General features: G+C 44.3%; 12 protein-coding genes across 12 annotated transcripts; 4 read left to right on the plus strand and 8 right to left on the minus strand. All coding sequences in view use genetic code 12, as the record gives it.

Annotated features, from left to right (window-relative positions):
• Window positions 1-756: 756 nt before the first annotated feature.
• Window positions 757-1,395, minus strand: PGUG_01232 (uncharacterized protein; the record flags this gene model as incomplete). The annotated part of the gene is made up of 1 exon (XM_001485511.1): window positions 757-1,395. One exon carries the CDS (start codon window positions 1,393-1,395, stop codon window positions 757-759), a length of 639 nt encoding a protein of 212 aa, XP_001485561.2.
• Window positions 1,396-1,657: 262 nt separating this feature from the next.
• On the minus strand, window positions 1,658-4,084 carry PGUG_01233 (uncharacterized protein; the record flags this gene model as incomplete). The annotated part of the gene is made up of 1 exon (XM_001485512.1): window positions 1,658-4,084. One exon carries the CDS (start codon window positions 4,082-4,084, stop codon window positions 1,658-1,660), a length of 2,427 nt encoding a protein of 808 aa, XP_001485562.2.
• A 535-nt stretch (window positions 4,085-4,619) lies between these two features.
• Window positions 4,620-4,778, minus strand: RPL40B (Rpl40bp; the record flags this gene model as incomplete). Its single annotated transcript, XM_001485513.1, has 1 exon — window positions 4,620-4,778. One exon carries the CDS (start codon window positions 4,776-4,778, stop codon window positions 4,620-4,622), a length of 159 nt encoding a protein of 52 aa, XP_001485563.1.
• A 158-nt stretch (window positions 4,779-4,936) lies between these two features.
• PGUG_01235 (uncharacterized protein) lies at window positions 4,937-5,965 on the plus strand (the record flags this gene model as incomplete). The annotated part of the gene is made up of 1 exon (XM_001485514.1): window positions 4,937-5,965. The coding sequence occupies one exon, from the start codon at window positions 4,937-4,939 to the stop codon at window positions 5,963-5,965; it is 1,029 nt and encodes a 342-aa protein (XP_001485564.2).
• Window positions 5,966-6,185: 220 nt separating this feature from the next.
• PGUG_01236 (uncharacterized protein) lies at window positions 6,186-10,313 on the plus strand (the record flags this gene model as incomplete). The annotated part of the gene is made up of 1 exon (XM_001485515.1): window positions 6,186-10,313. The coding sequence occupies one exon, from the start codon at window positions 6,186-6,188 to the stop codon at window positions 10,311-10,313; it is 4,128 nt and encodes a 1,375-aa protein (XP_001485565.2).
• A 151-nt stretch (window positions 10,314-10,464) lies between these two features.
• Window positions 10,465-12,276, minus strand: HGT17 (Hgt17p; the record flags this gene model as incomplete). The annotated part of the gene is made up of 1 exon (XM_001485516.1): window positions 10,465-12,276. The coding sequence occupies one exon, from the start codon at window positions 12,274-12,276 to the stop codon at window positions 10,465-10,467; it is 1,812 nt and encodes a 603-aa protein (XP_001485566.2).
• Window positions 12,277-13,465: 1,189 nt separating this feature from the next.
• On the minus strand, window positions 13,466-15,025 carry ALK2 (Alk2p; the record flags this gene model as incomplete). Its single annotated transcript, XM_001485517.1, has 1 exon — window positions 13,466-15,025. The coding sequence occupies one exon, from the start codon at window positions 15,023-15,025 to the stop codon at window positions 13,466-13,468; it is 1,560 nt and encodes a 519-aa protein (XP_001485567.2).
• Window positions 15,026-16,096: 1,071 nt separating this feature from the next.
• PCK1 (phosphoenolpyruvate carboxykinase) lies at window positions 16,097-17,929 on the minus strand (the record flags this gene model as incomplete). Its single annotated transcript, XM_001485518.1, has 1 exon — window positions 16,097-17,929. The coding sequence occupies one exon, from the start codon at window positions 17,927-17,929 to the stop codon at window positions 16,097-16,099; it is 1,833 nt and encodes a 610-aa protein (XP_001485568.2).
• A 279-nt stretch (window positions 17,930-18,208) lies between these two features.
• Window positions 18,209-19,717, minus strand: PGUG_01240 (unc-93 family MFS transporter; the record flags this gene model as incomplete). The annotated part of the gene is made up of 1 exon (XM_001485519.1): window positions 18,209-19,717. One exon carries the CDS (start codon window positions 19,715-19,717, stop codon window positions 18,209-18,211), a length of 1,509 nt encoding a protein of 502 aa, XP_001485569.2.
• Window positions 19,718-19,909: 192 nt separating this feature from the next.
• On the minus strand, window positions 19,910-22,882 carry NGS1 (Ngs1p; the record flags this gene model as incomplete). The annotated part of the gene is made up of 1 exon (XM_001485520.1): window positions 19,910-22,882. One exon carries the CDS (start codon window positions 22,880-22,882, stop codon window positions 19,910-19,912), a length of 2,973 nt encoding a protein of 990 aa, XP_001485570.2.
• Window positions 22,883-23,087: 205 nt separating this feature from the next.
• Window positions 23,088-24,986, plus strand: PGUG_01242 (crossover junction endodeoxyribonuclease; the record flags this gene model as incomplete). Its single annotated transcript, XM_001485521.1, has 1 exon — window positions 23,088-24,986. The coding sequence occupies one exon, from the start codon at window positions 23,088-23,090 to the stop codon at window positions 24,984-24,986; it is 1,899 nt and encodes a 632-aa protein (XP_001485571.2).
• A 503-nt stretch (window positions 24,987-25,489) lies between these two features.
• Window positions 25,490-26,671, plus strand: RRD1 (peptidylprolyl isomerase; the record flags this gene model as incomplete). Its single annotated transcript, XM_001485522.1, has 1 exon — window positions 25,490-26,671. The coding sequence occupies one exon, from the start codon at window positions 25,490-25,492 to the stop codon at window positions 26,669-26,671; it is 1,182 nt and encodes a 393-aa protein (XP_001485572.2).
• Between the last annotated feature and the right edge of the window lie 105 nt (window positions 26,672-26,776).

Raw genomic sequence — 26,776 nt, forward strand, 5'->3', positions numbered from 1 at the left:
GTAGTAAGTACCTTGCCAGGAGTGAGTTCCAGAGTAAGAGCAGAAGTGCCAGAAAGTAGCTGGGCAGTAGCTGAAGTAGCTGAGTAGTGGTACCTTGGGTAGTAGCTGGTGTAGCTGGAGTGTTGTAGCTTCGGTAGCTGGGGTAGTTGTAACTTGGGTAGCTGGGGTAGTCGTTTCCAAACCCACAGTCGTAACCTGAGCTTGGGTTTTAGCAGGGCTCTGGCCTGCAATCACAGTGTGGAAAACGGTCGTGTACGCAATGGTGTAAACAGTGTGGATTTCGGGCACTGGCAGTGATGCTGCCAAGGCAAGTAAGGAAAGGAAAGTGATGGAAAGCTTCATTGTAAGGAACGAATATAGTAGATAAAGGAAGGTGTGGGAAGCTTTGTGTGTTTTAAGGAAAGTGGACCACTGGCTCGACCGTTTGCTAAAAGGAATGAATGTCAAAAGATTTTAGTGATTTCTCCTACTTATATGAATTCGCCTCTGCACCTCTGCGCGCCCCGACGTTCCTGTGCGCGATGCGACGCTAGAGACCGCGCCAGTTTCTCCCTACTCCCAGGGGCCCTGCAGGGACAACGTGCGAAAATTACCGGCGAAGGCTGGCCAAATGCACGCTTTCTCGCGACAGCCGCGCGGGACAATAAAAATACTAGGGGTAGCGGGCCCAATTGGGAAAAAATTTGTTTCAAATGGGTTTCAAGCATTTTAGTCTAGATTTCCAATTTACAACTTGTATTGTACGTATGCTATATGCTAATCAATGCATTTTGCCGGGAAAATCGCCTCCAACTGACTGAAAAGCCACTTGCTCTGGAAACTAGTTAACCCTATGGTTCGTGCCCGTAGGCGGACGTTGCGATCATCACTGATCAAAATACAGTATCGGAACATCTTGGCCCATTTTGTATCCAACACTTTTTGCTGTTTGGTCGTAGGCAGAGTTATAGTCATATTAAGCCCTCGTAGCATGTTCTTGCCTATCTCATCGTGGTCGTTGACAGCACTCAATATGGTCTCGTCAACGCTGTTTCTCCAGTTGGAGTTGTTCTCAAACTCTGTAGTTTCGTTTATATCGGACGCAATGTTACCATCGTATCGGAGCGGTAAGATCTCCCTTGGTAAGGTAAAGCTCACGAATGATAAATGACAGAACGGTGTAGCATGCATCGGGCAATAATGGCTTCCGCTGACTTTTCTCAACAGCCTCAATTCCTGAAACACAATGAGAGGAATCAGTATTTTGAATGCGTTATTTCGAACACACTTGAAGATCCTTCCACAATGTTTCAACCAAATGTTGGTGTCAATGGCTATGTATGTGACATTGGTATCCATTCTATCACCCAAATTTCCCTCCAATGCTGTGGTGTTGTTGCCTAATGGGTAGTCCATGGTGTAAGCATCATCGTAAAGATTGTCTCCTGTAGCGTGGGAGACTCTCTTTCTAAAGCATGATGGTGCTGCTCATGGTGGTACATGTAATGAAGATCGTTGTTGAACTCCGGATCATCATCTAGCTCTGAGTCCACATAGGCTTCTTCATCAAATATCATCGGCGATGGATCGGCTTCGGGCTGGAACCATTGGCTATCTTTTTCTTCTATCGATGCGGCAATGGTTCTGCTGTCCACCAAATTGTCCACCCTAAGTGGACTCACCAAATTAACGAATCGGCCGTCATTTCGCTACGAATGAATCCAATGCCGAATTTTGCTTCCGATCTCTGGTATATGGTAGCATCGAACCTAAAACCATCATTTGTTCTGACCAAACCATAAGGCATATGCTCCGCTAAAAATCTTCCCAATAAAATGACTCTGACAATTCTTTCATCGTTATCCGAATGGATAGTGGTCGTAGGTTCATTTGATATGGCCGCTGAAACTCCAGATACTGGCAAATCGAAAATGTTGGAATTCAGAACGCCTGCCGCAGCAGAATCACTATAATCACCCTTTTCAGCAATAATGTCAAACCATAAAGTTCCCCAGCATCGCCAAACTTCCACGAGAATCTCGTTATTATTGAAAGTAGTCAAGTAGTCGCCCTCCACATAACGAGAACAGGCCTCGCTGAGTCGGCGATTTGCCTTGACATATTTAACCCAGTAGTTGAGGTAATTAATGAGTAGCTCCCAGGGAAAGATTCTGCGGAAGAGCCACAATATAGGCTCGGATGCGTTGGGATATCTTTGAAGGGCTTTGCCCACGGCAACTAGAAAGTATAGCCAAACAATGACGTGCGGCGTGGATGCCTCTTTTGGTCCTACTAGATAATGGCTCAACACACGAACCAGTAATTCAAGAACAGACTTATTGAGGTGACTAAATCCTCCAAACCATTCGTTGACTGTGAGTTCTTCAGCATGAATAAAATGCTCATCGATATCTAAATCATCAGTTGGAATACTTCCACGCGACTTGCGTTTCTTATCTTTCTTATCTTTGCGTTCTTTTAAAGCTTCTGGAAGTCCAAAGAGCTTTGCAAAAGGATTGCGAGGATCCCCAAATCCTATCAAATGATTGATATTGGATACGGCAAAGAGGGCACCTTTGTTGAACCAAAAATTGGTCTTTTCAGTAGTGCTTGCATGCTGGTAGTAAGGATCGGCAGCTACTCCAGTCCCGGAAGTAGAGTAGAATTCTTTCGTGAAAAAGTTGAAGCCGTTTGAATCTGATCCAAACGTTAATCCATATCGAGTGACCAAATTAACTCCATACAGAACCTGTGAATCATGATTGGGGTCGTCTGCTGGGTGGATACTGAGGAGTACTTTGTGGATCTTTATGAAATCGATGGTGGGTAGTTCAAGTAGGGAAAGCACGTTTCGCTGTGTGCAAATGTTTTCCACTACTAATCGAAGATATTGTGGAGTTGGTACAAATGGATCACGACAACAAACCAGCTTGCCGATATTCACAAGAGCATCCAAATTATCTTGTTGGACGGTGCACATATGATAGTATATCTTGCCATGACCGTAAAGTGTACGCAAGCCCATGGCATACCAATGTTCAGCCAGGGCTTTCCAATCGATAAAACGCAGGGCGTACAATGCAATGGCCATTCTGGAGAGGTCACCGAGTTTTTCCAGCCACCAACCTTCCATATCCAAGCCAGGGTCAGTAAGATTGGAGAGAATGCAGAAACAGTTGGCAATGAAGCACAGACATATTTCATGTTCGGAAAAGAGGTTGATAACATTCTTTAATACCTCCAAAAACCCAACCACTCCATAAACCCACATACGTCTAGGAATTTTGTATAAATCCACAATATTTCTCCCCGTGCGAGACCGCCCTACTGGGCGAACAGCCGTGATCAAAAAGTCATAATAGTTGTCTAGAAGTGCAATATTTTGGTAGTAGACAGTCCAAAGGTCGTTCAGAAGGTCACTTCTTGCTGGCACTGTGGTCATTGGTCGTGAATAGCCAGCTTGGTTCATCTTGATGGTGATTTCTATGCATCCTCTTTGTACAGCTTCCTCGTAATTGACGATATTTTTGTAGGTTTCCTTTAGTTTAGCAGCCAATTGTTGCTCTTCTTCGGACATACGATGGGATTCCGGGTTTGTTTCGTGGCCCATAGTTTCTTCTCCCTCGTCATGTTTATCATTCGATTCCGACAGGTCTGAGTTGTTGTTATGGGGCATCATTTTCGAACTGGGGCTCGATGGAACGTCATATGACGGGGTGGGAGTGTTCCCCAACGCCAGGATAAGATGGGGGTTACGTGATGTGGAAGCAAAGTGGCTGGTGCCAAGAGTACCCGCAGTAGCCAGAGGATGCAGTTGGGCGTGCAGTTGGGCATGCTGTTGTACGTAGCCCATGGAAAGTGGACGTTGTTCTGACTGGAACGGGCGCTTGGACAGCGGAAATGACGATGTGCTTCGTTGGCGTTTTTGATCTTGCGGGACATGATGCAGCGGCACAGAGTTAACCGGGGGAACGATGCCGGAGCCAGTCGATGCCCCAGCAGACGTCTGGCCCACCATACCTGCGACATAAGGACTTACAGGAGTCGCGTCAGCCGTCAGCCTGAAGGCGCCTGGACTGAAACTGTTAGCGGAACCGGAGTCCATCTGGAGTAAGGAAGCTGGTATGGCGCTGTGTATCTAGATCAAGAGCGGTGTGCGCACGACGCGGAGTGAAATGGAGGCGTAGGAGGATTTGGTGCTACGGAATAGAGGGATTAAGGGCAAAGGAGGAAATGTGAGTAAATGGAGGTTCAAGAAACAGAACAAAATGATCAATGCTGAAGACTTCTTTGATTTTTTAAATTTTTCAAAACTTTTTCAAGATATTTTATGTCTCAAATGTTGCTTGTCTTGTCACAAAGAGCACCTCCAGCCAACCTCAACTCGTTTTTTAGTTTTCACAGAAACTCGTCCAAATAGCTGAAGAGAAATTTCGCATTCTGCCGCTTCTTTTATATTCGAGTTGAGGAGTTCCGGTGGCTCATGCATCGCTTCTTCTCGGTCATGTTCGGTCGATATTCAAATCCGACTTTGACGCCATTTTCTTTGTTTTTCTCTTTCTTTCCCTCTATTTCTCGTCCTTTCCCACCCGTCTACAAGGTTTCAATACATCGTGTATTACAAAATAAGGACAAAACCACTACTTCAACTTCTTCTTAGGTCTCAATTGGTTGGTGTGTCCACACTTTCTCTTACGACAGTTGGTGGCTCTTGGTGGCAATCTAGCGTAACATTTACGACAGATCGACTTTTCACAGTTGTATTTGGAAGCCAAAGCCTTCAACGATGGTTCAATCATGATTAGTGTCTATGAAAGGTTTGAGAAATTTTCTCGCACTAACTGGCGGCAGGTGACACAAAGCAGTCATGTGCGCCCGCCGAGGGCGGAGCCCGTATGGTACTGTGTACAAATTTTGGTGTTTCTTTGGATGTGTTCCTTATGTCATCGCTTAGCGCATGCACCCCCGGTGCACCTCACCGTATTTCATCAACTATCGCAGGCTGGCTGCTACAGGTATGAGTGAATCCAATGCCGACCCCAAGCCTTCAGAGGCTCCGGAAACCGGCCAATCAGAACATTCGGGTGCTGAGACCGCTCAGAGTGCCCTCCGTAATCCACAAAATACCGAAAACTTACCAAATGATGACGATTCGCAATTTGCAATTCCACCATCGGTCCGAGTTACTGAGGCTGTACAACTGCAACCCGATGAAAATCCCTCCTCCGATGCTCCTGCTGTATCTAGTATCCCTGCAGTCTCTCCAGGACTCGCCCAACAATTCACAACTCCACTGAAGTCACTTCCTCCACTCAAAGATATCGAACCCATTACAACTCCTCGTTCATTTGATGTAGCCAAGGACCTCGAAGACCCTGAAAGCTCCCCTGTGGTCACACGAGCAGAAAATGCCGGCGATGATGACGAAAACCTCATAAATACATCATTTGCTGACGATACATTTGCACAAACTCAACCCCACCATTCATTTGAACATTCCTCAGACAAGTTACAGGTGATAGCATCCTACCTAGACGTACCTATATCGGAGCTTTCTGGAATCAGCACATCTTTGGTAAACGCATTAGAGTCGAAGAGTGCTGACCATGAAGCTCTTCGTTCTCAGTTGTCTCTACTTCAAGTCAACCAAGAACAAGCTGCTCAATTGCAGAACAAGAAAGTGGAAACTCTTCAAAAGCGTCTCAGAACGTTGGATGCAAAGTACCACCAAGTAATAACTGATAATGAGACAAAAGATGAAGAAAGAGTTTCGGAATCTCGACAGTTGACCGTTTTGCGTCAAGAAAGAGATTCTCTTCTGCGGAAACTCGACCACCTTGAGCTGCAAATCTCTCAGCAACAAACCCAGCATGCATCCACTGTATCCCTCAAAGATCAGGAAATCATACGACTCAACGAGTCGCTTTCGAGGTTGACACAAGCTAATATTGACGATAGCCAAAAACTTAACCAAAATTACCCGTGAACTCAGTGATACTCGAAATGAAAAGTTTACTATTCAATTGGAACTCAGCAAGTCCACCAACGAATTGAACTACTTGCGAGATCAAAAAGAATGGTTTGAATCGGAACTCAAAAAGGTACAGCTGCGCTATACTGAGTCTCTCAAAAAAGCCGAATCCGACTACTTGCGCTTGACAGGAAATGTTGACGCTCTTACAACACAAAAGGCGCTGCTCGAAAAAATGAATACCTCGTACAAGGAGACTCTCGCTAACCTTCAGGCAGAGCTCGAATCTCAAACGTCAAAACTTCTCAGTCTCGACTCCAAATTCGAGGTAGAGAAAATCAAATATGCAAAAGATCTCAAGAACAAGGAAGACTTGAACGAGCTTTTGAGAGTACAAACAGAGCAGAGAGCGGAACATATACAACAGTTGGAACGCTACGTTGAGGAAGTACTGTCGTCGCTCACTGGTAAAGTCAATGATTTGGAATCTAGCTTGTCTCAGAAAATTGACAAAATTGCTGAGTTGGAAGAGAAACTTAAACGTACGGAAGAGGTGTTGGATGCCGAACTACACAAGGGTACCGAGTTGCCCAAACTCTCGCAAACCGCAGAGCTCATTGCTGGTGAAGGAATTTCACTTTCTTCTCTTTATGTGGAATTCAACCAGCTTAAGAAGCAGTTAGTTTTCGAAAAATCTCAAAAAGCTAAACTCGCAAGTCAACTTGAGTCCTTTGTGAGAGAATTAGAGGAGAAAAAGCCAGTCATCGCCAGTTACCAGGAACAAATTCAATTCTACGAGTCTTCACTTAAGGACATGATTGGAAAGGTAGAAGTGGTCCGACTCGAAAAAGCTGAAGCTGACAAGGAAATTCGAAGACTTAAATCTACACTCACAGACCATGAGAATAGTCTTGTCTCTAGCAAGAAACTTTGTCGTGATTTGGGAACTCAATTGTGCTATTATCTCATTCATCTGAGAATTCGCGATAACGACGAGGAGCCATTGAGTCTGGCTGAGCGGAAGGCAATAGACAATATCTTGGAAAGAAGCGGAAACAAAGAAGCGAAGTATGAAACTGATACCGATATGCTCATTTCATCTCGTCTTGTTGAATTTGGCAGCATTGTTGAGTTACAACAAAAGAACGAGAATCTCTTGAAGGTTGTACGTGAACTTGGAAAGAAGCTCGAGGCAAAAGATCAAGAGCATAACGAGCAACTTGAATCTGCAGCAATTGAAGAAGCCAAGGAGGCTATTATTACCCTTGAAGGAGAAATCGATAGTCTTCACATTAAACTTAACGCTGTTACCAAAGAACGAGACCAGCTCAGAACTATTGAGCGTACTAATCCTTCAGGATCATCTTCTGAAGTGAGGTACCTCAATGAAGTTTGTGATGATCTTCGCAAACGTTTGTCTCAGAGCGAGAAGAATTTACGCGAAGCTCAAGAATCCAGCGCTCAAAGAATCAATGAACTTAACACTAGATTAAATGAAGAGGCTACACAAAGAGGTGAACTATTGATCAAGGTGAACACTCAGGTCCATGCCGTCGAAATGGCTGAGGTTCGTTATTCAAATCTGCAAAAGCTGCTCAAAAACTGCAAAGAAGAATTGAAACAACTCAAGAGTGACATAGCATTCTGGAAGGAACAAGCCTCCAAACAAGAAGCATTATTGATTCGCAAAGCCAATGAGTTGAGCGATGCCACTTCGGAATTATCCAAAAATCAGGCTATAATTAACGGCCTCCGTACTGAAAAAGACATGGCTATATCACTCCAGGGCTCGTTGCGTGATGAGGTTGCAAGTCTTCGGTCAGACAAATCTAACTTGAGTCTGTTTGTGTCCAATTTGCAATCACTCTTGAAAGAGAGAGAGGCTTCTAATGCTGAAATATCATCCAGACTCAACCAAGCGGTTGAGAACTACCAATCATTACAGGAGCGGTTGTCGGAGCGTGACGATAAAATCACCATGTTGACAACTCAGGCCGAACTTGAGTTGAAGTCTCAGTATATCAAATTGGAACAGGTTAGTGATTTGAGCCAAAAGTTGGCTGAGGCTAGAAGTAGCCTCGCTGAGAAAACTGCTTTGGTTGAAAAATTGAGGTCCCAAACTTCCAATCATGAGAGTTCGTTTCAAAATGCTTTACTGCAAGCTCAGGTTGCTAGCACAAATGGAGATGCTGATGAGTCTCGTTTTGAAGCACTCAGACTCGCCGAACAACAGGTTCAAGAATTTTCATCTATTGCAAATAATGCTGAAAAGGCTCTTATGGATGCCACCGCTTCCTTTGAGCAATTCAAGACAGACCACGAACATAAGGTCACGGAGTTGAACGATATGCGTTCACAACAGCAGAAAGAAATTGAACGGTTGAGCAATGAAATACAGTCTGCGAATGAAGAGCGCTCTAAGATGACTTCCCAGCATATGGATGAAGTCCAAAGCTTGAATTCTAAGCTTCTGGAAGCTATCGTGAAAGCCAATTCATTTGATACAATGAAGCAAGATTATGAAACCAGGCTTCTATCTCTTAGAGCTGATTTGGAAACCCAAGAGGCTCGCAATGCAGACCTCGAAAGACGGTTGAAAGACACTGCTGATTCCAAGGAATCTCTTGAGAAGGAGATATCCAGTCTTCGCGATCAGGTTAATTCCTTGAATGAAGAGCTTTCTAATGCTAAGATTGCATTGGAAGATCATAACAATGAGCTCTCCAATACGGCAGAACAACGGGCAGTTGCGCTTCGCAATCTTCAGGAAAGCTTTGATGATTTGAGAAGCAAGCTTTCATCGGCTGAAGAACAGAATGCCATTCTACTTAACCAGCTCGAACTTAATGCTGATAATTCAAAGTCCAGCCCCGACCAAGCTGATAACCAGGATCTTTCGAGTGTGGTAAGATATTTGCGTCATGAAAAAGAAAGCGCCGAAGCCAAGGTTGTAACGTTGACTGAACAGGTGAACACTCTTCGTCTGAAATTGGAGCATACAAACCTCGAATTAGAGGCAAGAAACTCTGAACTTTTGAGGAGCCAGAAGGCAACGATTGAACTTGATTCCACCAACCAAGAGCATCTGAAAGTTTTGGAGCAGCTCGAGCAACTCAACATTTTACGTGAGAGCAATACGACCTTGAGAAATGAGAATCGCATTCAAGCCAAGCGGCTTTCAGAGTTGGAGCAACAGCTTAATGATGTTTCAAATTCTTTGGCTACAATTCAAGTTTCGCTGACACAAGATGCTGAGAAAGATGACGAAAAAGACCAAAAGATACGTTTGTTGGAGGAAGAAAATGCTCGAATCAAGGCAAACATGTCTCAGACTTCTACGGCAGACAATTCGGAGGAGGTTGAGGCGTTGAAGAAACGATTCACAAATCTCAAAAACGAGTTTCAAAACAAGCTTCTGGTTCATCGTGGAAAGACGAAAGAGCTCGAGAAGGTGGTGGAGAACTTGCGATCCGAGTTGAAATCGAATAAGAAAATGCTTGAAGATGAAAAGAAGTCAAGACAAGAAGTGGTCGACAAACAACCAAACAACGAAGAAGGTGAACAGAAGTTGAAGGCTTTAAGAGACGAATCTGAGAAGCGCATCAAGGAGTTGGAACTGGAAAAAGTAAAGCTTGAAGCACAGCTCCAGGTGCTTCAAAAATCAGGAGCATCCAACGTTTCTGTTTCAGACGAGGTGGAGAAGGTTCGTGGACAATTGGAGAAGGAAAAGGCAGAGGTTGAGAAATCGTTCTCTGAGAAGCTCAAACTGGCTGAAGAGCAAATTGAGGCCTTGAAACGAGACTCTTCAAACTCCAATGTGGAACAGCTACTTGCACAAGAAGCAGAGAAGCAGAATAAGAAATTGGAGGAAGCATTGCAGTCAAGAAAGCAAGAGCTTGAGAAGCAATTTGACGAAAGATTGCAGACCGAGATTGAGTCTCGTCAACAAAACATTAGTGGAGGTGATTCAAGCAGCGAGGAATTGGTCAAAAAGTACGAGAGTCAAATCGAAGAATTGAAGCAAGACTTTGAAAAGAGATTGACAACTGAGATCGAGGACATTAAGAAGAAAACGGAAAAGAAGTTTGAGATCAAAGTACGCATGTTGAACAAGAAAATTGACAAGTTGGAGGGTAAAGCGGGTGAGACCAAAGGACCATCACCCAGCCCTGGTGCTGCAAATACCAAGCCTGAAGATCTGACGAAATCACCCCCAGGACATCCTTACACTGAGTCCACCCTCACAGTTCACCGTCCACAAGTTGATAGAGGGCAAGATAAGAAGAATGATAAGGGCAACGACAAGGGAAAAAAGCGGCCATTTCCCAACAAGAACCAACCTAATAAGAAGCCCAAGGAATAAGAATTAGAGTACGAGATGAAGAGTAGGTCAATATAAGTTAAATGAACAAAAAAGAATGATTGCAAAAAATACAAATATAGTAACACCATAAAAGCAAATTCGATTCATAGAAGCTAAGAACAAGACATACAACAGCTGATATTAACACTTATTACTTCTTGACCTCCTTCTCGAGATCCTTCTCGTTCGAGTCCTTCACCATAAGACTGTTTCCCTCATCGTGGTGAACCGAAGTCTTCTCGTCGTAGTCCAACTTTCCGTCGTAAGCATTACCATGCCCCGAGCTATTAACGTGGATCTTACTAACTTCCGAGTGATCAGGACACAATTCAGCACCCTTACGTCCAATCATGTACCATGGCAAGCTGAAGATATCTTCCATACTTTCCAAAGACCGACCTGCGACCTCAGGTACAAAGAACCAAGCCCAGAAAAGAGAGATCGCCATGATTCCCACGAAAAAGTAGAAAGCTCCAAACTTGTGCATGCTAAGAAGCATCTTTGGAAGTGCCTTGGAGTTACCGTACTGGTTAGCAAAGTGCAACACCATGATAGCAGATTGAGCAAACGAACGAATACGCAATGGGAAGATTTCCGAACCAAGAAGATATTGAATACTGTTGAAACCCATGGTCCAGCCCACACCACTGAGATACAAAGATGCCAAAGCGGCCTTGGCTGCTCTGTCTTCGGAAGCGGTCAAAGGAAGCGGGACGTCTTCAGTAGCATTTGGAACAACGGTGACGAAAATTGCAAAGAACAAAATCGAAATCATTTGAAGGGTAATACCAGTGTACAATGCCTTTCTCCGTCCCAAAAAATCGATGATGAAGAAAGCAGAAGCGTAGGCACTGATAAACTTGACCACACCCAACACGGCAGTCATCTTCAATCTCTCAACACCTTTGTAACCAGCAAAGCCCATCAATTCTGGGGAATAAATCGTCACGGCATTGGCTCCACTCCATTGACCCAAAAGTTGCGACATTGTAGCCACGGCAAAGAATCTGTATCTCACTGACTTGACGGTAAGAATTTCTCTGATTTTGTCGAAAACTCCGCTACCTGAAATGGCTTCTTGTTCAATGGCAATCAGCTCATTGATATCGGCAACCTCGCCCACAATGTATGGATGGTCTGGGGGTAAGTGCCTGGTCTTGGACAAATTTTGAGCAGCCAATTCAACTTTTCCAACTTTGACCAACCATCTGGGACTTTCAACACAAAGTAAGAAGGAACCGATGAAAATTAACCCTGCTAAAACAATCTTGATAGAAGTAGGTGCTATCCATTGAACTTGCGAGGTGTTCAGCATATGAAGAGCAGTACCATAGTTGGCAAAGTATCCCATCATAATACCAAAGTACACAGCTCCGGCAAAAATACAACCACACATACCTCTAATTTGTGGAGGAGCCACTTCAGCGGTATAAAGTGGTCCAATAGTAGTTGTTTGACCGATTGCAAATCCTTCGATAAGTCTTCCAGCGTACAATTGACCCACATTCTTGGAGGTGATTTGAATGATAGCAGCAATAATCCAGATAATACAAACTTGTTGAAGGGCACGAATACGACCAAGTCTGTCAACGGTGTACATGGCAAGAAGAGAACCACCAATCGATCCCAATTGCACCATGGCAGCGATGTTAGACTTCAAGTTGGCAACTTCATCTTTCGATTTGTGAGGATCAGAAAGACCAAAAGTTTTCTTAAAAGAAACTTGAGCAAGAGTTCCGGAAATATTACCCTCATCGTAACCACGAGCAGAACCAAGAACACCAAAAACAAGAATGGACAAGTACAAAGTTCTGTTGAAAATCTCCTTAGGAGCATCCGAGGTGTCGACTCTCCATCTCCACTTCTTCTTGGGTTGTTCCTGTTCAACAACTTTTTCCAAGTCGTCCTGCGACCTGATTGAACTTTCCGATAATTTTCCGGCCGATTTGATTGACGCTACCATTGAGAAAAGTCAGAATGAAGAAAATAAACCATTATCGCCACCGAATTTATAACTCATAATCAACGCGGGATGAGCCCGGAGGTCGCTTTAGAAATTTAGTCTGCTCTGCGGGTTTCCCCACACCCATGCAGCACAACGTCTGTTCTCCAACCTTTGTCATACGGCGCGTGCGGCGTGGGATGCAGCGAGCTCCGAGCGGTACAGATGCGGGGGCTTCTCGGGACCTTCCGGTTAGCGATGGAATCGAGAAGCGGAAAAATGATCTATACGGCAAATTTTCCGCTGGAGGGCGGCTCAAAGTTGCTCGGTTCCCTAGGGCTGGCTGGTTGTGTTGTTTTGTTTTGGCGTTGCTGAATTTCATGGCCCGGAGAGTCGAATGACGTCTTGGCGCTGTCAAAATTATGTCAGAAAACTATACTAATTGGGCAATTTCAGCCGCGGTAGTAAGTCGAATTGCACTGAAAAGGTGGGGCGACGAGGGGAAAAAACTCCGGGAGCTTGCATCAAAATTTGTTGTTGTGTCGCAGGAGGTGGGGGATGCATGCGGGGGGATAAGAACAATATCGCAATCTTGACATGCCGAGATGCCCCGATGCACGATCAATCGCAATTTTTGACACCTGTATTTTTCGAAAAAAAGGTTAGAACAGCACTTTGTACCCCGCGCCATCTACGATCTGGCCGCCTCGGCTTTTTCTCGCGCTGGACATTGAAATCTGGAGCAAGCGGCTTTTTTGCTCGAGCTGCTCAGCGCAAATATTCCCAATGGAGCTATGAAACGTCAGAACGCCTGATTATGCAAGCCGCGCGCGAAATGCGCGGGCCGAAACGGCCGATAAAGCCGTCGCGTGGATTTCTTTATTGGATCCAACAATTTGAATTAGTCCGGGTGCGTCGTAAATGCGCATTGCGGCTAACCCCAACTCTTGTATAAAGTGAAATTAACCAATGAAAAATTTCAGATTTGAAGCATGTAATTCGTGAGTCATAAAATTATTAAAGTTAACTGGCTTAGAATCAGCCTCGGTAATCCTTGGGCTCGGCCAAGAAGTCATATTAATAGTTGTAGTTAAGCTAGGCGGATGAGGCTGAATCGGTAGAGGGAAGACAAGCAAAATTTATTTTCGTTATTCCGTTTTGTCATATTAATGTCTTACTACGCTAGTGATGCCTCGCCGGGCTGATGGCACTAAGCCAAAGAAATCTTAACCTCACTTTGATGGCACATGGTCAAGTGCGATGCCTTTCTAGGTGGGTACTCGTCATCATGGCTGGCCAAGTTGGGGAATAATTGCGCCAATCTGGCAATCACATACGATGCTTCCGTCAATGCGAATTGCTGTCCCAAGCAGATTCTTGGTCCTCCATTAAATGGAAGGAAAGCCCATCCCAACTTTCTTGTCTCGGGTTCAAACCATCTCTCGGGTCTGAACACCTCGGAATCCTTACCGTAAAATTGCTCATCTCTGTGCATGGCATAAACGGTGTAGGTGACAGTTTGACCCTTTGCAATGAAAATGGGTTGGTCCCTGTTAGGACCCCCACCTCTGGGTAAACTGGTGTCTTTCTGAGCAACCCTAAAGTTTTGAGGCACAGAAGGATACAATCTCAACACCTCATTCAACAACGCCTTTAAATATTCACATTTCTTCAACGACTCGAACGTGATATCCTCAAGACGAGCATCGTCGCCTTTGCCAAACTTTTCATAGATTTCCTCCTTCAATTTCAGCCACACCTGGGGGTTTCTTGCCAACTCATAGAAAGTAAACGACAACAATCCTGCGGTGGTGTCTCTGCCTGCCAACAAAATATTCAACAACTGGTCTCTCAATACGTGTGGGTCACGAGTCTGTTTCACCAATTCGTACAAGAAAATATAGCCGTCTTGCGAGTGCTTTTCCAACTCTTCGGGACTCGAATTCAATGCCTTCTGCACGTAGTAGTCGGCAAACTTGTGTACTTTTTCATTGGACGATCTGAATTCCTTATTGTTCACCAAAAAGTATGCTTTCTGCGCCAACGAACGAATAGACAAGTAGACTTGCGCCGTGTTGAAAGCTTCAGCAAATCCCGCTTTTCCGTCAAAGTCAACAGCATCCTTGGCCATTCCAATTGACTCGTCTTGCAAACTTTCAACCGATTCGCCAAACAAAAACTCGGTAGCACTGTCCACCGTTAAGCGGAAAAACAACGATTGAACATCGAATGCTCCACCTTTCGCCCGGCGAACATGCTTGGCAAGCATCTGAATATGAGGCTCCAAACTTTTGACGTGGGCCACTTGCTCACGAGCAAACTGAGGGCGTAACATCGCACGAGAGTGCTTCCATCCACTGCCATCCAATGTGAAAATTCCGTCTCCCAACAACGGCTTGAACTGAGCATGGCGAGTTCCCAATGCAAAATCACTGAATTGGGTGGCCAAAAGTGCTTTTATGTTTTCTGGGTTTTTCGTGGAGATAACAGGAGTACCGGCAATTCTGAAGCTGAAGGTATCTTTTCCTACCGTCTCGAATCTTTCTTTGATGAAATTGACAAGTGTGCCTTCCTTCTTGTGTTTCAAGGAAGTGTACAAAAGTTTAAAACCAAAAAATCCATCCAGCTCAACAGGAGGGCTGACACATCCCAACTTCTTCATAACAATTTGAATTCTAATATAATCAAATACATGATAACCAATCAATACAGCAAGAAGAATTCCATACCAGCTGGTGAAAAAATTGTGCACGGTGTCTACGTCAAACATTATTCCTTTTCTTCGAACCAGTCGATGTCAAACGTAAAATGCATTAACGGCGGAATTTATGTCTTAATATACTAAAGGTGGGGACGCTGATTTGTCGGGGTGTCCTGCAGGGGGTCCGGGAGCTTATGCGGCCCGGTTTATATACCGGCTATCTCCGCTAAGGGCATGTGAATTGCTGGCATTTGCCGTGTTAACTATGAAGGTTTGTTGTGTAATTCATGTACGATGCGGAATTAACTCCCGTCGAGTGCATTGGCGTTGAGCTTCACTTACGCAGAAGCTAGATGATTTCTTGCCCGGTAATAATGCGTGCAAGTTTCGACATAATCATCATGTGGTTCTTTATCTGATGAGACCTCTATTGAGCCGTTGACATAAAACGAAGACGCAATTTAGCCCTTTGCTCGCATGATCTCGCTGCTCGGTGCTTCCCCACATTTTCGGCGCGGTTATTCGGGACATCATAGCGGCTTCGAGCCCTTGTTTTCGGTCTATGCAGGCAACCTGCTTGCGCTTATCCCCTCATCGCCTATTGGGTAATGGAGGATGATTATTAAAAGAAATAGCGGTAATCGAAGTCGTTGCTAGAAAACGTGGGCTCGTAAATGTTGGCCATTTTCATCAATAACACATTATGCAAACTTTATATTTTTCTTCATTTTTTAAAGTTTAATCAAGTGGAATCAGGTACACACCAAAGTTTGTAATTCAAATACAGTGATGAGATAGAGAGTGGGTAGGAGAAAACAACTTAATTATTAGTATAACTAGCCAAAATTACCGGCAAACTTTTGAACTGGACGTCAAACTTGCGTATATGAGACATTCAATTTTCTCTAATGATAAAAGTAAAGGGGATTTAATACCATAAAACAAGAACTGATTCATTTGAACAACCAATTGTCAACTACAGTTCAGCCGACAGGCTGATGCTTACTTTCTTTAAATGTCTACATTTCTCACCTGATACCTATCTTTCCTTGTTGGTTACCTTTTCGAAAGATGTTCATTCAACTAATATACCTGATAGTTTCCCATTTCTTATCCAGATCATGAAAGATTTTGTGCTTCTTACAACTGTGGACCAGCGGCCTTGACCTCGGTGGTAGCTTGGTCAGCGTACTTCGTAAAGTTCTCCACAAACTTGCCAGCCAAAGTCTCGACCTCCTTGTTGAAAGCAGACTCTCCCTCAGTCCAAGCCTTGGTGGGGTTCAAGATCTCAGAAGGAACGTTAGGGCACGATTTTGGAACATGCAAGTTAAAGGTTGGGAAAGTCTCATACTCAACCTTGTTCAATTCACCAGAGTGGATAGCATCCAAGATGGCTCTGGTGTACTTCAATGAGCATCTCTTTCCACCGCGAGCAGCAGACGCTCCGACCCATCCAGTGTTCAACAACCAAGCATTGGCCTTGTGTTGACTGATCTTGTCAGACAATTGTTGAGCGTATTTCATTGGGTGCAAAACCAAGAAAGGTTGACCGAAACAAGCTGAAAAAGTTGCTTGAGGCTCAGTGACTCCCTCTTCGGTACCTGCCATCTTCGAGGTGTATCCAGAAATGAAGTGGTACATAACTTGGGCATTGGTCAACTTGGACACTGGAGGCAAGACACCGGAAGCATCACATGTTAACAACACAATGTTGGTTGGGTGAGTATCAGCCAAACATGGAATCTTGGCAGAAGGAATAAAGTCAATTGGGTATGCACATCTGGTGTTTTCAGTGATGGTGGAGTTGGTGTAGTCAACAACCTTGGTTTCATGGTCGTAAACGGCATTTTCCAAAATCGCACCAAACTTGATCGAGTTGAAAATTTCGGGTTCCTTCTCAGCAGACAAGTCCAAACATTTGGCGTAACATCCACCTTCAATGTTGAACACACCGTTATCGGACCAACAGTGCTCATCGTCTCCGATCAATTTTCTGTTAGGATCGGTAGAAAGGGTGGTCTTACCAGTACCAGATAATCCGAAGAACAAGGTAACATCACCCTTTTCGTTACCCTGGTTACAAGAGGAGTGCAAAGTCAAAACCTTGTGCTTGATAGGCATCAAGTAGAACATCACCGTGAAAATACCCTTCTTCATTTCTCCAGCGTACTCAGTACCCAAGATCACCATCTCCATGGCCTTAAAGTTGATTTCCACAGAAGTAGACGAAGTCATACCCTTGGTGTGCTCGTTGGCAGGAAATTGACCAGCGTTGTAAACGGTGAAATCCGGCTCACCAAAGTTCTTCAATTCCTCGGGAGTTGGTCTGATCAACATATTGGTCATGAACAAGGCATGGTAAGCTCTAGCACAAATAATTCTCACCTTGATTCTGTATCTTGGATCCCATCCGGCAAAAGCGTCCACAACGAACAACTTTTCTCTGGTTCTCAAGTAATCCAATGCTCTTGATCTGGAAATTTTCCATGTCAATTCGTCAACTTGCTTGTTGACTGGACCCCACCAAATGTGTTCACTGGAGGTCTCTTCTTCGACAATTCTCTTATCCTTGGGAGATCTACCGGTCTTCTTACCAGAATAAGCCATCAAGGCACCAGTAGATGAAATAGTGGTTCCCTTTTCCAACAAACCATCTTCGTAAAGAGTTGGTGGAGGAGCATTATGACGAATAATTGTGTCATTAACCAAAGATAATTGCTTAACTAATGGATCCTGAGTAGTTTTTATGGTGGGGTGACCACCAAAGTTGATAGAAGATTCCACTGCAGTAGGAGGAGTCATTTTATTTTGCAGTTTTCCATGGCAAACATTGGGCCTTTTATACCAAAAATCCGGGGCTGGGCTCACCCCGGAGCAAGGGAAAAAAATTGGCCTGCCTGCAGGATTCCCCACAAAAACTCTGGAGTTTAGCGGGAAGTTTCGGAACTCCTCATAGTTAAGCCATTCCGACATTCTCCGGCTGATGTCATTTGGCGCTTCTGCTTATGTAAGAGCCGTGGTCACCCGGGAATCGGAACCGGGTGAAGGGATGATGCCCAATTTACCGTTTAGCAAGCGTAACTAACCTCCTTCAAAAGCACTTAAATGTAGATTGTTCATATATTTGTGGCTACAGAAACCTGCATTTCTCTACCCCATTTTGTCCTTCTCCACTTCGATGCAGCACATGCAATCCAATCACGGCGCCTGGAACCGCGAAACGCCGGGCACCCGGACACCCACTCCGAGGCATCAAGCCGCTCGTTCGAGATGGCTTGACTCCGATTTTGCAACCGTTAATGTCAAATTAATATCATCGTCTTCCTCAGATGTATGATTTTCGATTTGGTAAAACACAAGAGGTGCTGCAATGAGCAACGATCCGCCAAGAAGTCCCCAGCAACTTCCAAACATATTCAAGTATGGAATCTCATAGTAGTCTAGTCTCCAAGCAATGGCTGCACCGGCGCTCTGGATACCCTTATACATTGAGCCGTAGAGGGCAGCTTTCTTGGGACTGTTGGACAATGCTCCGAGAAGATAGTAGATGTAGGTCTGCCACACGGCATCATATATGCCATAGAAGACATATAAGATCACAGGTCCCACGTAGTTGGAGTCAGTAAAGTCAATTGCTTTCATTTCTTTAACAGACTCGCGAGTGAACAGAAGCTGAAACTTCAAACCAGCTCCCCAGATTGCCATAGTAAGAATGAATAGCGCTGCCCATCCTAGTTTGGCTCTGGTTTTTCTGTCGAATCTTTTCCAGTCCAAAAGTCCTCCAAACAAAATTGCACCCACCAGCTGCATAATCCAGTAGAGTAACGAGTTGAGAGATCTCGTCCGTATGTTGAATCTTCCCGCATTGACGTCGTTGAATTGGTAGGTGTAAAACCAGTTAGAAGCAAAGCACATGGGGAACACCAAGAACACCCGTGGCTCTCGATAAAGAGTCCTGAACAATTGAACCAACTCTTTTTTCCAGTTGGGATATTCTTTAACATACACTCTTTGTCCACCCACACGATCCTTCCAAACAAGATGAATCGGGAGCAAGAAAAGCGCAAGTACAATTCCCAAGCCCATCAACGCAATAAATATAGCAAATGTGGTATCGCTCACCAGAGTTTGCACGCTATGAATATTGTTTGCCAACGAGATGATCAGACCGATGACAGCTCCCATGTTGAAAATGATCCAGAAAATCATAATGGCTCTTCCTTTTCGATGCTCCGGTGGATAACTCATGATAATGGTTCCTTGGGCTGCCCAGAGACAAGCAGCACATACTCCCAACAATGCACCTGAGAAAATGACAAATCCAGCGTTGGAGGTCTTGTTCCAACATAGTAAACTGCCACTGTACAACGTGTAACCCGAGGCTCCAAAAGCCAAGCAGAATTTTATTCCCAAAGTGTTGCAAATTGTTCCAGCAAAAAAACCCACCGTTGCGAAAGTACAATACAAAGCCACATTGGCATTGTTGGCGACGCCAATGTCGTCAATTCCGGCTCCTCCAAGCCCTGAAAGACTGTTGTACAATCCAGTTGACATGAAACAAACGAATGAAAGAAGAACTATCTGTGAGGTCGAATAGGAAAAAGCAGGAATCCACGACACAATTTGTTTGTCATACCACGGTTTTTCATGATTCAAGCTACCATTTTGTTCATTATTTTCATTACCGCATTCTTTTTCAATTCCACTTTTTTCATTTTTGTCAATGCTTGGTGCAGAGTCTATGCTATTTTTCGACGACATAGCTCTAAAATTCTTTCGCTGTGCTCTTATACTTTTTCGTGTCGGAATTTGCTGCCAAGCCGATGTTACATTTGCACCCTAGAGTACGCATCCCAGATAGTGAAAAAAAAAAAATTATCGCACGATGCAACCCTGCGAACCGTTATGTGGGGCAAAGTGGGGCACAGGTCTAAAAATGTTACGGGCAGGGCTTCATTGCGTCATCAAGCGTCTTTCAACAATTCTGGTATCAAAGTTGTCTGTGAATACCTTCCATTCCTGGAAACCAATCTCCTGGATCCCGCCAAGATTGCTTTTATTATCGTCGCCGACCCCCAACATAATACATTGTGAAATTTCAACATTCTCATTTTCGTGAAAAATCGATTTCAAAAAAGTGATTCCACTGCAAATAAGCCCAAACTTAAATATTTCTGTTAAATTGGAATATGATGGGTCAATCACAGGACACATTATTGCACCTACAACTTCCTGTTTGCTTGTGGGCAGAGGAGATTTCGTTGTCAAGACCTCATCCATGAAAGGGTAAAACTTGCTCATCTGCGATCGGTTGGTGAAAAGTACAATACTGCCAATAACATTCTGGTTTGTTGGTTCGAGCGCTGTAATGATCTTCGTTTCGAAGGTGGATTGGTTTTGAACATATTTGATGGCTTCCAAGTAGATGTTCTTCACATGTAGAGTCTCCGAATACTGCTCGCTTCGAGATATCATTCTCAAGAGTTCTTCAGGGTCGCTGCAAATATCAAAGCGAACCCCAACTATCATAAGCTCTCTGAATATTTTCTTTGGAACCAGCCAAGACCCAAGATCATGAAGCACCATAATCTTTTTCAATGGAGTAGACTTTACTTCCCACGACTCACTCTCGAAAAATGAAACCACCTTTTTGTCGGAAACAGTACCTGGGAGTGCCAAAAGAGGAAAAGAACATCCCAAGGTCACCGAGGTACATTTTTCCACCTGTATGAGATGTCTCATTGCTCTGGCATGAAGATTTTTTCCTATGCTCTGAAACCGTTTTGTCTTGTCCACAAGAATATACAAAATACTTCCAACCTTTTTGTAAGATTCATCGGTCTCATCTCTAACCACTCCATCCAACGGAACATTCTGAGACTCGTCTATCCAAGTCAATACAATTCCATATAGAATATTAAAGGAAGAGTTCCTTACAACAAAATGCTTTTGATTCGGAGCCGACGATAAGAGCACATAAAGTCTCTTGAAAAATGCCAAACTTTGATAATCCACGGTATCCGGGCGGGTGCCGCTGTCTCCTTGTAGAAAAGGGCCATTGTTCTTCCAAAGAGTGACCAAACCTTTCCAATCTCTTTCGAGTGAAAATTCGTCCACAAGCCACTTGCGTTGAGGAACCGAGCTTTTCCTAGATTTCGTCATCAGGTCTTCGTCTGTTATCCTTCTCTTTTTCGCTCGGCTTATGAACTTTCTCTCACCTGGTATACAGCCCTCTGGTGCATCTTCACCCATTAAAATAGATACTAATTCCACAAACACATTCTCCGTATAGTCGTAGCAGCACAAGTATGCACTTCCAATATTTTTATTGTAGAAGAAGTCATATGGCGTCAGAGTTGCAACAATAATGAGTGGCTTCGAAAGATGGGTATAAGTGTCGGGGTTCGCAGAGTTGTTGCTGTTGAACGAGGAAGGATTGGCACCACACAAAATCGAAGCATATTTGACAATGCCCATCTGATACATATTTCTCGATGCTTCAGATGTCACGACAATAACGGCTTTCGAGCTCTCTATCAACGATTCATGTAAGGAAGTGAGTCCATTTGCAGTGTAGGTGGTGTGGAGGACATTGAAGGTATTGTTAGGGTTATGGTTCGCCAAGAGGTCTCCGAATTTTTGAAATACTTCTTCACCAGGATAAAAATTCTTTTCTTTTTCTCCTTCCTCACTTTCCAGAGTGTACATGGGAGAAAGAAGAGGAGTCAAAAGTAGCAAGTTGTCGTCTTTCTGTAGGTGTTTTGTTAATGGAAGTGATTCGGCGTAATCTCGAACGAGAGTGATGGATTTCTTGTATGCTTGCTTGGAAAGTTTCTGATGCATCATCCACTCGGTTGGATTTTGTTCTCTGAACAAAGACGGAGCTTCTTGTGCGGACTGCAGGCCCTGGGGGAATATTTCTGACCATTTAGGTAGCTTTTTTTGAAGTTTTTCGATTCTTTCAAGACTGGCATTCACGATGTCCTCGTCGAGGTTTCCGTTCGCAACTGCCTTCTCCAACGAGTCGGCGGCTTCATTCTGTAGATTTGGGTCGTGGCAGACCATGACGAGATCACAGCCTGCAAACACCGCCAAAATGACCCCTTGACCCAAGCCAACCGAGTGATGTAAAGCGTCCATTTCAAGGCATTCACTGATCACCACACCGTCGAATTTGAGTTCCTGACGAAGAAGCTGGTTGAGCACAACTGGTGATAAACAGGCATGGACTTCGTCGGGACTTATGGTCGGGACACCAGCGCCAGCAGCACTAATTCCATCTAGCACGCCCTCTTTGATCAACTCGGCAAAAGGAACACAATTGAGTCTTCTGATCGAGTCGATGGAATCGGTCACCATAGGTAGTTCAAGAAGCGAGTCTACGGTGGCATTTCCAATTCCAGGAAAATGCTTGCCCATAGTAATAAGACCACCGTCCTGGAGACCTCGAGCACAGGCCATTCCGTAGCGGGTGACACTTTCAAGGGTAGTTCCAAAACTGCGCACACCCACTAGTTGATGTGAAAGTTTTGTGACAACGTCTAAAACGGGTCCAAGGATCATCAGAAACCCAATGTGTTTGAGCTCTGTCGCCAATGCCTTCAGAACCTTATAAACCAACTCGGTGTTCCCCGTTGCAGCCAACCCCATGGCACAGGGAAATTGGGTCAAGTTTTCCGGATCGAAAAGCGAGTTCATCATGCCTCCTTCCTCGTCAATGGCAAACATTAGTGGGTACTTGTAGTTCCCTCGTGTGAAAGCAATATATTGTAGGTCCTGAATTAGTTTGGCCATCTGCTGGACGGAAACAGCATTCTTCTTCGACAAGAACATGGTGGAAATATGAAGATCCACGATCAAATGGTACGCTTGTGGCGTAACCGTGGCACCCTCGAACCCTCCACAGAGTAGCTGACCCACTTGCATGGCGTGGGGATATTTAGTGTTTGAGGTGAGATGGGGCCAATTGTGGAGAAAGAATAACCTGGTGCGAAAATGGGTGCGAAACTTCTGGGAGAATCGAGTGCGAATCTGGTGCGAATCTCAATGGGTGCGAATAGCCAACTCTTATAATCGAGCGAACCACCACTTATAGCCATCCATAGTTGCGGTCCACGCTCCGCTGCTTCACATGGGGATAGCTGACTTGTGGTCCATCTTGAACCCGGGGTTCGAGAACCGCCAAACCCTTCCTGTATTTGTTTCCAGATTCATATCTCAAAATGGCCGTCCTCCTCGTTTTGCAATCGATGCTTATATGTTCTTGTTTCTTGCTGGAACTGATGTCACGGACGACGTGGAGGTGGATGCTGATATAGTCTCCATTCGTAACTTTATGGCCAAACTACTCTATCTCACGTCACTAAATGTTTCTTATGTTGTTGTGTTTGATGGAAAATTCAAGCCAAATAAATTGCGGAACGGGGCGCTAGCGGAGGACTACGACTACGACTCAGAACTTCGCAACTTTCGCCTGAAGTACCATGATCACTCTACGGGCGAAAAACTTCCTGAAAAGTTGATTGAAAGACTAAATGAGAGTCGTATAGAGTATGTTCGTGCACCTGGTGAAGCAGAAGCAGAATGTGCTATGCTCCAGCGTTGTGGAGTTGTGGACTACGTCGTCACAAATGACACTGATGTGTGGGTATTTGGCGCCACAAAAGTGCTCCGCAACTTCAACAGGTATAAGGAAGACGTCTTTTCTCCTCTTAAGAAAGCACCACAGGATAATAAGGATTACCTTGTCACCCCGGTTCATATGGAAAAAATCACCGAAAACACTGGTCTTGACCGAAACCGCTTAGTTCTCATAGCTACACTCATGGGTGGTGACTATTCCAGCGGTACGGACAGATTGGGTCTTCAAAATGCCGTCAAGATCGCTTTATGTGGTACACCTCATGCTGCAATTTTCCATAAATCTCCCGCAAAAAGCAAAAAGAAGATAAAGGAAGAGCCTATCGAGCTTCCTGACTTTTCTAAGCAATTGGTGGACTGCTTTGTGGATGGTGCTTCACTGGATGTCTTTCAGCAGTGGAATCGCATCAGGTTTCTGGTACAAAGAAAAGAAAAACTAGCAATTTTTGTGTCTCAGCTTAACAAGGCTATTGCTGAACGTCCTCGCGATGTCTTTGGCAGAATGGTGAAGCTACCTTATGGTGTTCTAATAGAGGAGACCTACGTTCTCTTGTACCTCTTTCCCATAGTTGGTCCTAGATTGTTCAAATTCCTGTCTGCTGCCTTGAGTAATTGTGAAACGGAAATAGGATCCAATGAGTTATTTCCTGTTCAACAATGCCTTCCACTTTTTCCTGCTGATAAAACTTGGGTGGAAGTTGTTCCGAGGTGCAATATCTTGGATAGTGAATCCACTATCGGGAGCCTGCTTATCACATTTACGTCCAAATATGGCTGCGTCAAAATCGAAAGGAACAACTTTGAAAGCACTCTGGACCATATCCACCCTAAAAACAAGGTGTCTTATTTGCCCAGCGTCTATCGTTACCGCCTAAAAAGCATCTTACCTCGTATTCTTGAGAGAGCCAAGTACAGCCCTTCAGTATGTCGCGGTATAATTATCACCCGCCAGAAGCAGATTGACGAAGAGGAATTTTGTATGGTGAAATATTTCCCCCGAGCGTTACGGGCAGTGCTCTTCGATGAAGCTATAGAAAGCTCAGAAGACTCACAATCCGCGAGCCAAATGGAAAAGCCAGAGATAATCTGGCTCCCTCGAAACCTTATAGGTTTGGTCAATCGAAACCTACTCAACGAATTTGACGAAGTCTACATTAATCGGTCCATAAGGCACTCTCCGAAGAAAGTGCAATTGACTACTTTGGACACCCTAGGAATGAAAATTATGGGTCCAGCGACTTCTCCAAGACGCCGCAAGAAAAAGAGCTCCGAAAACAACCAGCTGCTAGTAACATCCTTCTCAACCGCTCACCATCTCCAGAAGTTAAGGAAGATCCTTTCGTCGATTATTCAAACCAACAGAAATCTTTTGAGATACATACTCCCCTGAACAACTACAGCCAAATGGAAAGTGCCTTCAATTCAATTCCACAACTTTCCTCAGAAAAACGGCAAAACCAATCTACATATTCGAGCCCTCCCAAACGAAAACGTTCAGGAAAGGCACATGCGCTTATGATATCACCAGAAAGCTCTCCCGTCAAACCTGCCACTCAGACAAATACAGATGATGATTTCATGGTCCCTGGCTCTAGTACTTCCCATACTACGGAACAGGCACTGACCAATAGTGTTATAATCGAAGTTGCAAGCCAGAGTGAGGAATCCGATTGCGAAAGTGAAATCATCCAATTTCCGTCAAGGCGGAACCATAAGCGTCCTCTAACACTAAATACCTCCCAAGAAAGCTACTAGCAGGCTCGGCCGGTCCACTGCTTGACATATTGCTAATATTGCTAATATAGGAATTCGTGCTGTGTTGCAGCCATTTGACGGTCCTGCAGACAATACGTCTATTTTCTTTCAATCTGTAGTCTTTATCAGCATTACAGCATGTCTTTCCAATGGTCTCCGCCCACTAAAAAGATTGTGATTGCATCAGACATTCCTCGATTCAAGAGATCGATTGGCTACAAGAATCTCAACTTAGCTATAGCTTCCATTCTTGAAAAAATAAAAGGAATCGATATTCCAAAGGGTTATCTTGACCCCAAAATCGTCACTAGAGAGCTAGATGTGACAGAAGTTGCTCCGAAACTAGAATTGCCAGCACCAGAAAAGGATAAATCTGCCGAAACAAATGCGGCAACCAACATTATACAGTTGTTGAATGACATTGACAAGATCACCGACTCCACTCCACCGCTCACTGGGCCCCGAAGGTTTGGAAATATGGCCAGCAGAACCTGGCACGACAAGCTCCAGGGCCAAGCACGTGGACTATTGGTCAATTGGGTTCCCAAACCGTCATCTTTGGAAGATAATGACTTTTCTCAGTTCCTCGATGAACTCCAATACTACTTTGTGAATTCGTTTGGATCCAAAATTAGGCTCGATTACGGCACTGGTCACGAGCTTTCATTTCTTGCGTTTTTGGGAGCTTTGGATAGGTTCAAAGTCGTCCCTTTCTCTGAAATTAAAGGTGTTGACATACTCATTATATTTGCCAGGTACTACGATGTTGTTCGAAGACTCATAGTTGAGTACACTTTGGAGCCAGCAGGTTCCCACGGAGCATGGGGTTTGGATGATCATTTCCACTTGATATATATCTTGGGAGCAGCACAATTCAATAATGTCACTGCAGGTTCGGCACCCACTGTGAAACTGGTCTTGACAAGTCAAGTAATGGAACAGTACAAGGAACACAACCTATACGTGAACGCCATAGCATTCATACATCGCATAAAGAAGGGTCCATTTTACGAGCATTCGTCGTTTCTTTACGATATTCATACTACTGTATACCAGTGGGAAAAGGTGTTGAAAGGTCTCTTGAAAATGTACGAAGACGACGTTTTCTCAAAGTTTCCAGTTGTGCAACACTTTTGGTTTGGGGGTGTTCTCTATCCGTGGAGAGACATGGATACAAACGAAGAGCTACCCACGAGTGAAGCAGAGGAAAAAGCAGAAACAGTTCTTCCAGGAATGATCAATGGAGGTACTGGAATTCGCACAACTCCTTCTAATATCTCTATGACCCGTGTTCCCTGGGCAAAACCTCCGGGAAGATAGATAGACGGAACAAGGTGTATAGTCATCTCGGTCGCTCATAATTACGAATTTACGAATTTTTGATATTTTCTGATTTTTTCTATTTTGCAAATTTTCATTATTTGA

The sequence above is a fragment of the Meyerozyma guilliermondii genome, genomic scaffold (assembly GCF_000149425.1).
Source record: "Meyerozyma guilliermondii ATCC 6260 scaffold_2 genomic scaffold, whole genome shotgun sequence".
Taxonomy (NCBI): Eukaryota; Fungi; Ascomycota; class Pichiomycetes; order Serinales; family Debaryomycetaceae; genus Meyerozyma; species Meyerozyma guilliermondii.